This window comes from Fundulus heteroclitus, unplaced genomic scaffold (assembly GCF_011125445.2).
Source record: "Fundulus heteroclitus isolate FHET01 unplaced genomic scaffold, MU-UCD_Fhet_4.1 scaffold_37, whole genome shotgun sequence".
Lineage (NCBI taxonomy): Eukaryota > Metazoa > Chordata > Actinopteri > Cyprinodontiformes > Fundulidae > Fundulus > Fundulus heteroclitus.
This window is the reverse complement of record NW_023396781.1, coordinates 131588-143496: the sequence shown is the minus strand read 5'-3', so window position 1 is coordinate 143496 and position 11909 is coordinate 131588. Positions and strand designations below refer to the sequence as shown.

At 43.2% G+C, this 11909-nt stretch overlaps 1 protein-coding gene and 1 long non-coding RNA gene across 3 annotated transcripts; one reads left to right on the top strand and one right to left on the bottom strand.

Annotated features, from left to right (window-relative positions):
• Positions 1–324: 324 nt before the first annotated feature.
• Positions 325–11303, bottom strand: LOC118560046. Its single transcript, XR_004929033.1, has 4 exons — positions 11041–11303; positions 926–1588; positions 710–828; positions 325–601 (listed from the first exon to the last, which is right to left on the bottom strand). It is a non-coding gene; the product is annotated as an uncharacterized LOC118560046 (long non-coding RNA).
• Positions 2022–8776, top strand: LOC118560045. 2 transcript variants are annotated; one of them, XM_036130689.1, is made up of 4 exons: positions 2022–2114; positions 2240–2331; positions 5878–6967; positions 7140–8775. In XM_036130689.1, the coding sequence occupies exons 3-4, from the start codon at positions 5902–5904 to the stop codon at positions 7868–7870; spliced, it is 1797 nt and encodes a 598-aa protein (XP_035986582.1). In that variant the 5' UTR covers positions 2022–2114; positions 2240–2331; positions 5878–5901; the 3' UTR covers positions 7871–8775. The 2 variants fall into 2 exon arrangements, with proteins under 2 accessions (XP_035986582.1, XP_035986581.1); XM_036130688.1 differs by lacking the exon at positions 2022–2114 and having other exon boundaries at positions 2147–2331; positions 7140–8776.
• Positions 11304–11909: the final 606 nt, after the last annotated feature.

Sequence of the window (11909 nt, the reverse complement as noted above, 5' to 3'; positions counted from 1 at the left end):
GATCAAAACAGACCAGATCAGAAACCAAACTAAAAACAATAACTGTAAAAGAAGTCTCAAAACTCACACTAAGACACAAACCAAAACTAAGACAGAACTCCAACTATGACAGAACCTAAATCACAAATAAACCAAAAAGCAGGGAAAAGCCAACTTTAACCAAATCATAAACAGGAACCAAGACAGAATATTACAGGAAGATGTTTATGCAAAGAAAGAGCTTTATTAAAACACACACACACAACTATATACAACGCGAGGATCTGCCCACACATGCATATCCAAAAAACTACAACTCCGTGAACTGTCCGTGCGCCTCCTCGGGGTTGTAGGTAACTGCTGGCGGCGTTCTTTCCGAGGCAGGTCCGATGTGCAGACGCCTGCTGTGCATGGCTTTGTACTTCGGCGTCGCCTCTAACCGGGACTGCAGCTTCATACAGAGTTCAGACAGATCCGGCCGACGAAATGACGGCGGCCGTACAATCCATCCAGAGACCCCGCCAACGACGCCATCTTCCTAGTCAGACATGAGGTCGACGGTGGCGGACTTCCAGAGTTCCACTTCCTCATCAGCTAGCACGCTCTGCCTCGATTCCAGCAGCTGTAAAAAACAAAACAATGAATCAGTATTATGCGATGGGATGCACTGCGTATGGACACAACACATCTATCAATGCACCTGAAAAATAGTCACCAAATAAAGTCTTACCCTCTTTCTTCTCGCTCGACTCCGCGCAGAATTCTTGGCAGCTTCCGCCCGCATTGAGTTCTCTGGCTGCGTATATCTGAAGCTCCTGCGTACCATCTCATAATACGTCTTACAGGCGGCTGGAAAACAATTAAATGAGAGTGGTATGAATAAAAATCAAACGCAAGTCACAGTAACATTAAAAACAAGGGAGAAACAGTAAAACAAGTCACTTACACACAATGTCGTCTTTATCAACATTGTGTAAATCGAGGCTTGCAGATATTGCTCCGAGCAAATAGGAGGTCACCGCCTCATTATGAGGCGAGAGTAGTCTGTGAAAACAAAATGTGCAGTTATGATAGGTATCTATCCGTATCTATTTCCTTTTACCGCAGAATGAAAGCATATTCTTTAAATCTTGCCCTTGCTCCGGTTCATAGCGCCTGCAATTTGTCTCCGAGTTGTGAAGACGCCGTACTGCTTCCTGTGAATCACATAAATTACACTTTAATAAAGCTTGTTCTTGCAAGGCTACTCTTTTAGCCTAGCAAGCAGTAATCGGACATATATTTACCGCTAGCTTGGGATTGTGGACCCGTCTTCTCTTCTTGGAGTTCGTGTCTCCCGCACAGTTGTTCGACTGCGTAGCCGCCATCTTGTCCTCTAAGGACAGCATTCTGGAGTGTACCGAATTCTCCAGTTGAGTGAACCGCTCATTCATGTCGGCAGTATGTTGAGTAAGCTGACGAGACAGTCCACTGATAGCAATCAGCAGTTTCTTCTCGTCAGTCTGCGGACTGGCTGAAAGAGGAGTTGAAGGCGAGTTGAACGCGAGACATCGTCCAGCCATTGTTTACGTACCAGCAAAATCCAAACACAGGAACTGGAGATAAAGTTCTGCTGAGTATAGTAACACATACATGTCTGCTTATATGCTGGTCTCACAAGTACTGCTGTAGCGTGCCCATGAGCTCACACGTGATTGGACGAGGAGTCGAAGGCTCGTCAGGCTCCTCCAATCACATACGAGGTTATTGTTATACGGGAGGCCTCGCGAGAAAAGCTTGCGTCTATCATATAAACAAGACCGGTGTGCCTATGAAGCTAGTCAGTTGAAAGATGGAAGTTCTAACAACGAAGAAAAGACCTCGGCGCTTCTGTGAACATTGCAACACTGAACTCTCTAATACACAGTATTATGACCACAAAAAGCACTATTTCAAAAATGGAGTTTGGGAGAAAAAACACAAAGGGACTAGGTCAGATAACGCACAGAGCCTGTTGCTATCCAGTCATGACCCAACCGGCAGGAGTTATGTTCAACCTGGAGTTGGAGAGATTGATGAAGGTGAAATGCAGTCCGAGGACCCAGAAAAAGAAGTGATGGAAGAAATGCACCCAGCGACTGACTGTTGAGACAACGGTGAGCACCAAAATTGTTACTGTCTATTAAAATGTGGTTGCTTCTCGCCGTAATGGTTATTGTAATAATTAATAATTAAATATAAAAATCGCATTATAATGCATGTTGCATGGGTTGTTTTCCAGACGAAACAGCAGATGACCAAAGCATTCATCTTTTCCTGGACTCAAGTGATTCAGAGTCAGTGCAAGATGATGAAGACATCTCCAGTTATGTGGTAAGGCATGAAATTACCTTTGAAGCTATACATCCAATCCAGAGCTCAAATGGGAAAATCCCACATGTTTCACCTGCACTGTTGTTCTCCATTCTCAGTACTACTACTGTTACTCTCAGTGTACAGTTTAAATTTTCTGTTAGGAAACTATGAAAGCAACTAAAATAAACAATTTAATTATACACTTTTACGGAGCCTGGGAGAGCTCACTTTAAGTGATATTTTTTTTCAGGTTGTGATAATTTGTGTGCACGTTTCCTTTTAATTGAGCCCTCAAATTAATAAAATGTGAGCACGTTTCTACGGTGGCCCTGAGGTGCAAAGCACTACAACATTAACAAAAACATTACAACATTTAGGAAAGCGCTATAACATTTAGGAAAGCGCTACAACATTAAGGAAAGCACTACAACATTAAGGAAAGCGCTACAACATTTACAAAACGGAAGAGGTACGTCCCAGTGGGAGACCTAAGAAATCGCTGATTGGACTACAGCTTGTTTTCACTTTTGAACCGGAAGTTATTCTGGCTTTAATGTGTTTTGCTTTTATCCCAGGACAGTATAACATGAAAAATAATCTCAGTCATGTTGCTATGAACAGTTTTTTTTTTTTATTTATTCCAGGAAGATAACTTTTTATTTACAATGATAGTCCCAAAAACAGTTCCCTTCCTCTGAAAAACAGAGGCGAACATCGCACTTGCTGCAATGGGTATTCGTATACCCTTTACTGCAATGTCTCTTGACGTCCTCTCTTGACCTTCATGGGGAAATGTCCAGTGAGGTCCTTGCGCACATCGAGTGGGTTGTGCACATGATTTCTTGGAGGGACAATTTGGACTCCCATCATCTAAGGATGGTCTCTTCCTAGCACAGAATTGTGCTCTTCTGGTACCACCTGCAGGCATTTCTCCCTGAATGATTCAAGCCATGGTCTGAGTTTCCAGAGTTTTTCCCTCTTTTCAATCTCTGACACTGTCAAATTGTTGACAAAATGTAATTTTGTCAGAAGAGATTGGAATATGTTGCGTGGCATCACATCAGCAATAGGGGGGTGCCGTGTATCTGTCTCCCAGTACATACGGCTTCCAGACATTTGTACCAAGCCCATCCTCAGGTACATGCCAAACATTTTCTGTATTTCCTTTGTATTAGTGTTAACAGATCTTCCATCATTTTGAACGCTGTACTCATTTGTACTTGTAGCCAGAGCTTGAATCATGTCCTCTGACACAAACTTTTGGAAGTATTGGAGTGGTGTGTGGAGGAAGGTTACATCGTCTGTGACAGGTGGACCAGAAAAATTGGTATTGGGACTGATAAAATCCTTTTTTTGCCAGTGATATCTGTCACGGGGCTTGATGCGTTCATGTTCTTGGGGCTCAATGTCCACATTGGCTCGGCAGTCAGATGGCTCATGGTTTTCTTTGTCCACACAGGGATCATTGTCTGACTCCTTGTCACTCGCATCAGTGTCATCAAGGGGTATGTCCACATCACTCTCTCCATCTTGGATGATTGCAATGATATCCTGCACACTGAGGATCTTTCCTTGCTGCTGGCATTCTAGATAACCTGCAGGAAAAGACGGGGTGGTGGAGAGATTGATTTTAATTTGAAGTGTTTACACATTGCACTGAAGTAACCCATTCACACATTTCACTGGTCACACAATACTGTGTGGCCGATCAATTCTAAACTCTGATTATCATCAAAATAGGAATGCAAGTAGCCTCCAACTTACAGCCACACCTTACATTCCTGAACATCAACCCCTGTTCCAGTAATGCAAAGGCCCCTCCAAGCATCCCCCACACCTGCTTTGACTATCAATTGATTGGAACATTTCCTTATCAATAGCCAAGACAAAGGGCAGACATACACAACATGGCTGTTGTGTTGTAGACATGTTAGAAAGCCCTACCTTCTGTGATAAGGGAAAAATACTGAGTGGTTCAAAGCTATATTGGGAAAACTTCCTCTCAAGACATTCCTCTCAAAATCAGGGTTGTTTTGACTACCACATTCACCCAATGTTGTAATATTGCAACAATTACAAAACAAGCTCTAGATAAAATGTAGGGCACATTTTCCACAATAACTACATATTTACATGTTGTAGACACTGTAATAAACACAGAAAAAAATATGCAAAGCTTTTTACTTACTTCAATTAGATAAATCAAGTCCAGTAAGTTGAGGGGATGATGCTCAAGCAAAAATCTGGAGGTTGTGTGACTTCTTCACCTTAGGGCAGGTCTTGTATACAAATGTAGGACCCAATAGCATTGTGAGACCAAACAACATGACCCAAATGAGTATGTTAATGCAGTTGAACCAAAAAAAAAAAAAAGTTTATTTTGGGATGATAAAAAAATGTTGTAATTCTGCAACAGTGGGTCTTACAGGGTTAACGACATAGAACCAGTGGCGCTTCGGTGGGTGTGCTGCCTTGGCTTGAATTCAAGTGCGCATAAATTACGTTACATGGAAATGAAGCTGAAGGCGCAAGTTCAATTGAAGAAACTCATCGCCTGCCTCCATTCAATCAGAGTCCGATACGCCTCTGATGTGAGCCAATCAGCTACGAACCGCACCTCCATGAAGCCAATCAGCATCCCACGCTCATCTTAAAAGCAACTTCAAATCCACGTCTCAGCCTGCTAACCAGCAAGCGCAAACGGATTGCATGTTGGATTTCGAATCAGATGTCCGTTTCAACCCACCCCCAACCCCTTCTCCACCATCATAGCTGAGTTCATCTAGCTTCCAAGACGTTCCTCCATCCTCAACCCATCAGAGTGTTTTCTCCCTTCAGTCTTCATCACTCCCTATCGCCTGTTATTGGTCCGGCAGAAGACCACCATGTTGGGCCCGGTTCTGCCAGAGGTTTCTTCCCAAAGGGGAGTTTTTCCTCTCCACAGTCGCTTCAAGCTTGCTCATCATGGACAGTTCATGCAACCTGTGTTTATCAAGTTGGACATCTATCTTAAACAGATCACCATATGGACTGAACAAACTTCTTCTATCTCCACTCCACCACCAGTTTCAGACCTGGGGGGGAACATCCCTGTTCTCATACATCTACTTATGCATATTAAAGTATAATTCAGCATTAATGTTCCTGCCGAGGTCTGAGCGCCAAAGACTTAAAATTTTGTATCAATAAAATCCTTCTAATTGCCATTTCTTTCTCTGTGAGTTTTTCAGATTGAATTACGGTGCGCACTTTTAAGGGTTATTTCAATAAGCTTGTAACATCAACGATTTTATCTCAGACCCATTATTACTTCTATTGCCTTTAAAGGAGCCCTTTACAATCTTTAATTATGCATTTTGCCCACTGTTTATTTAGTGGATTTTGGGTGGGGGGGGGGGGGGTTTAACACAGTGGCGGGTCATGTTGACCCGAGGACAACAGGAGGCTTAATGATGGTCTTTTCACTCTCAAATGGACATATTCATGCACTGAGTACGGCCGTTTGAGGTGCTGAGTATGGGCATTGCATGCAATTTGTAATGTGCCTACTTTTCATTTGCATAGGATGAGCATGAAGAGGATGAAGTGATGGAAAGCCTTGATGAGGAGCAGAGAGAAGCCTATCCTCACATACAAGATGGAGAGGGGCATGGAACTGATCAGTCCACAAGTGAAAAACCAGAAGACTTGTTGATGAAACTTCTGGCCATGATGCTTTTGTCATGGCAATCAACCTTCAAGATTTCTGACAATGCCATCACATCACTTCTTCTGTGCATCAAAAATTTCATGTGGATACTTGGAAATGTTATCTGTGCTAATCCCCTCACTGCCTTTGCAAGCAATATTCCAAAGACTTTATTCTCCTTGAGGAAATGGACTGGTGTCCTCCGTGACAACTTCTTACAGTATGTGGTTTGGCCAAAATGTATGACAGTATACATGCTTACTGAAACCTACGAGCTCAAACGCGATGGCACAAAGGTTTGTAAGACTTGTGGTCACATACCATTCTACAATCACACACAGCTGAAGTCTACCTTAAGGAAGAAATGTGGCTCTGCCTTGCTAAGAAAGGCAAAATCTTCTTGCGGTAAAGAGTATGTCAATCCAATCCGTTCTTACTGTTACAAGACTGTTATACAGTCTCTGGAAGGACTTGTTAAAAGACCTGGATTTGAAGAGAAATGTGAAGAATGGAGAAAGCGGAAAATACCTGAGGGTGTGTTAGCAGACGTATATGATGGACAAGTATGGCAGGATTACCAGTATGTGAATCGAGAGCCTTTTTTAGCAGAGACAAATAATTTGGCCTTGATGCTGAATGTGGACTTGTTCCAACCTTTCAAAGATGCACCATATTCAGTTGGAGCCATCTACTTGGTCATTTTGAATCTACCTCGTGAAGACCGTTTTAAGGAGGAAAATATGATTCTCGTTGGACTCATACCTGGACCAAAAGAGCCATCACTACATATGAATGCTTTCTTAGACTCCTTAGTTGATGAGCTTCAAGAACTTTGGCATGGCGTGATTCTGGAAGACAGCTCTTTGTTAGGACATCAAGTTTACAGAGCAGCCCTGCTTTGTCTTTCATCAGATATCCCCGCAACTCGAAAATGTGGAGGCTTTGTTGGACATGGAGCATACAGAGGTAATTTAAATATTAATATTAAATATTACATGAACAATAATCATTGAATCAGTAAAATCAATATGTAAATGTTTACATTGATTATGTTTTAATGGATAGCAGTTGGTCTGTTTCATTAAATTCTGAAATATGAATGTGTATGTAACATATTGCATTTAACTTACATTTGCAGGATGCCACAAGTGTTTGAAGACTTTCAGCAAGAAAGGATTTGGTGAAAAAATTGACTACTCAGGATTTGAACGGTCTTCGTGGGAGCCACGCACGTCAAAGGATCACACACACTATGCTGGATTATCCAAACGGGCAAAGACGAGAGCAGAGCAGAAAATAATTGAACGGAAGTATGGAGCTAGATGGTCAGAACTTTTCCGCTTGAGTTACTATGATGCCATCAGATTTGTCATCATTGATCCAATGCACAACCTTCTCCTTGGTACGGCAAGACATGTATTCAGACTGTGGACAGACCTAGGAATTTTAACAACTAAAGGCCTTGATGAACTTCAAGCTAGAGTGGGAAACATCAAAGTACCTTATGAGGTTGGAAGAATTCCCTTACGGATTTCATCTGGCTTCACAGGATTTACAGCAGATCAGTGGAAAAACTGGACAACCATTTACTCACTGTTTTGTCTGAAGGGGCTTATCGACAACAGACACTATGACATGTGGTTTGACTTTGTGCAGGCTTGTATCATACTCTGCTCCAGAGTCATATCAATCAATAGACTGGATGGAAGTAGCAGATGGATACCTGCAGACTTTTCTCTCCAAATTTGTCAAACTGTTTGGCCCATTGCGCTGCACCCCCAACATGCATCTACATCTCCATTTGAAAGAATGCATGTTGGATTACGGACCAGTTTATTCTTTTTGGTGTTTTTCATTTGCACGTTTTAATGGAATACTGGGAAAGTTTAATCACAACAATAGGACAATTGAAGTCCAGATTATGAGGCAATTTCAGCAGAGCCAACAGCTTCATATGCCATGGACATGTGAATATGGTGCAGAATTTGCCAGTATTTTAGGAAGACAAATGGTTGGGACTTTGTCATGGAATGACACAGCTGATATGCTTTATGTGAAGCACAGTGTTTTGGTGTCAGCAGAACGACTTTTCTTAGAAAACTGTACAGTGGTGCCTCTGTCTCCATTCCACCAGACAATCTTGGATGTGTCTGACAGACATGCAATGTTGACAATGTATCATCAGATGTACCCTTGTGTCACTGATGTTAACAGTTTTGCCATGACATGCAAACGGGTAACATATATGAATGTAACTTACTCAATCGATGGATCTAGAGCAGAAAGGTCAGCATATGTATGTGCTAAGTGGTGTGGAAACACTAACAGTTTTGAGGATCCCATCCTTGACCCTCTAGCAGAACTACGACCAGCCAGTTTATAAAGCAGTTTATAGTTGTTAATGTTGTGTCAAAGGGTACTGCATTTAAACATGTTATTGCACAAGTTTCCTGGCTTCATCCACATCCGGACAGACATTTTTATGGAAAGCCAATAGAAGTTTGGGGCTTGCAGGGAACAGACACGTCATACCCTGCATCATTTCTGCCAGTTGAGCGCATTGCTGGGAGATGTGTGGTTAATACATCCTCTGTGCATTTAAGTAAGACCAAAGAAAAGGTCACTGTAGTCATGCCACTATGCACAGTAGTTGAGCTCTAGGAGACTGTGATCTCTGCAGACCCCTCATTCTGATTCTAATGTTGTTTGCATGGAATGCACATTTTACCTTGCTGATTCTGATTCACATTTTACCAACTGATTCTGATTAAAACTAATTTTTGAAATAAATTATTTTTTGTATTTTTTTTTTACATAACATTTGCCATTGCTAATGGCATACACAGTAATCTAGCATACTTTAATTAAATAAATCAATTCAAGTTAAAGTGTAAGAGTCTATAATTAGGCTATACTGAGCCTGATCTATTTGTATCAGAGATTTTCTTACCTTTTAGAAAAATGTCACTTGGGGTAAAACTCCCCCTGCAACCCTGATTTGCATTTGTATAGCTCACAGCATTTTCATTTACATGTTAAAGCCTCCCCTAGAATTAGGAGGAGGGGGGTCATGGGGGAACTACTGCTTAAGCCGGGCGTACACTGTACGAGTTTTTCCCCTTTTCGGGCCGATTCTTCAGTCGTGCGAGCATTTTTTGAATCGGGCCGAATTTCAGCTTGATCGTAGAGGGGGGGAGGAGGGGGGACTGGCTTCTCACAACTACCTCCCGATCAGGAATCGGACGATGGGTGAAAATCAAACATGTTTGAAATTCTGTCGGCTGTCGTGAGGTTTTCGTGAGCGCATCCTGCTGTTCAAGCAGAGCTACGAGGGGGCGCCCTCCCCTCCTCTCCGTCCCCGCCAGCGGAGGGAGGGAAGCGGGCATCCCTGAAGCAACCTCCGGCCGGTGTTGGGGAGGGCGAGCCGTCCGGTCCGCGCAACGCGCTGGCCGCCTGTTTCGGCACTCCTCCGCGGTCCGCCCGTTTCGGCACTCCTCTGCGGTCCACGCAACGCGCTGGCCGCCTGTTTCGGCACTCCTCCGCTTGCTGGGGGGGGTGGGTGCGGGCCAGGCGACCTGCCGTGCCTCGCGGCCGCCGATGCGTCTCGTCTCTTCTCTCTCTCCCCTCCGTTCCCCCGACGCCCGGTGCCTCCCGCGGGCCTCGCCAGAGCTGGGCTCGAACCCCTGCTCTGGGTCCCTGTTACCTACCGTCGCTCGCCTGCCTCTGCCACCACAGCGAGCGGTCCCAGAGGGGACACGACGTACAGTGTGAGCAGTCCGGTCTCGTCCGAGCGTCGCGCCGCACAGATCGTGAGTGGTGAACTTTTTAAACCCCGCGGTTCCGTCGCACAGTTTGAGATGTATATAAGTACCACGACTGAAAAACTCGTACAGTGTACACCCGGCTTTAGGAAAGCCCACATCAATTTCTGACAATTCATGGCAGTTTTCGGTGTTGCCTGCAAATTACCGTGAACAGCCGTTAACCTGAACTTCCACGACAATCTACAGTGCCGCATAGTGACGTAAATCACACTTTTCATGCAGTGTAACCTGCAGTCTCTACTTCCAGAGGTTCCTGCCATAGACAGTGACGATAATCCCACAACCTGCTGCAGTTTACCCTTAAATAAACTGACAGAAATCGTACACTGTTTGGCTGGTCTGAATTCTGGGTCCTCCGTTTCTGAGCGTTACAATTTACTGCTAAAAAAAGTGTACACTTAAACAACAAAATGTAACTCCCACCTGAATCCAATTGAGCACATGTGGGACATCATGTCTCGCTCATCCACCACAGAACGTCCAGGAGTTGGACACAACATCAAGATTATGGTCAGTAATTAAGTCATTGACTCAAAATTCTTTTCCAGACAGTGATCTAATGTTTAATAAAGCCAGCCAAAATGTCATCATGATTACATAATGACAATTGAGGCTCTTGATTCTTGAACCGGCATAGGAATAACTGAGTGAAAGTGCCCACGGTTGTTTGTCCTGTCTCTTTGTTGTCCTGTGCTGGACTAGTGATCTGTCCAGGATGGAACCCACCTTTCACTCAATGGCTAATGGGGACAGGCACCAGCCCCCCCCCCCCACGACCCTGCATAAATAAGTGGGTATTAACAATAGATGGATGTTTACAGTAGTGACAACATTTAAGATTATCAGACGGTTAAACAGTTTAAATTGTTTGATCTACTCAGGAAGTATTAAGGAGGAAACACACCAGTGTGTAAGTGCAGCAAAGCAGCATACGCACGTCCTCTGCTTAGGTTAGCTTTAAATTTTAATCAGTCAATAAATTTACTCTAGAACTACGCACGGACAATGCAAACGGTGCATAAATTAGACTGAAGTTCTAATTTCAGATGCATATTGATAAGATCGGGGTTTACCGGCTTGCTGTTACATGTCTAATAAAAACCCATCTTTCCCAGTTCCGGATTTGGCTATAAATGAGGAAACATTGATCAGAGGTAGAACAGTTTAAATACATATTTAATTCATAGAAATTAAATATGGAGACAGAGTACATACCATTACAAGATGTTTTCTCGCGCGGTGGATAAGTCTGTCTGATCTTAAGTTTTGCCGAGACTTTCTTTAATACAGTGTCTGCCCGCCTCCTCTAAAGGAGGGAGGGGTAATCTGCAAACCATCTGTGTCTCAAACAAAGGGGCTGCTCTTTCCAGCACGGGGTCAGGCCGCGATGACCCAACAGCCATAAAACTAAAGTTGCATGTTATCTTACCCGGCCACAGAGAGGGGAGACACCCCTACTAAGATATATTTTTTAATTCTCAACAATATACACTACTGTTTTGCAGGGAATAAATAGGAAAACAACATCCTGTGTCATATTTCACTTCCAAAAGTATTGCAAAATAATAGTCGAGTCTCAGTTAGGCCGCAAGGTGGAAGAAGTCACCTCTTTGTTGACGCTACTGATTGAAATGGGTATGTAAGCATACCCATTTTTGCTGAGCACTCTGCCTTTCCTCTCGCAACACTTTGTCAACTGGAGGAAGGAAGGCCAAAGTGAGACGTCTACTTGGTGCTCTTTCAATGTGGCGTAAGCTTTTCTCTGTGTAGAAACACATAACTGTGGAGCGTAATTTGCAGCGTCTAGTGTAAACTTGTGCTTTTAAGAACACGGCCATAAGCCACGCCGCTTATGGTACGCGCCCATTTTATTTCCTGCATTAGGTCGCAGGAAATAAAATTTTACAGTTTTCTAAAACAAGCTGGAGCCTACTTTGATAAGAATAACATAAAGCTCCAAAGGAAAAAATACCTCTCTTTGATTAAAATGTATAACACTTTAAGTAGGTCAATTATTCTTTTATTCATTAATTGTAACATATTTATTCTTATGTGCTGATCATGAATCAAAGTTTAAAATGAGG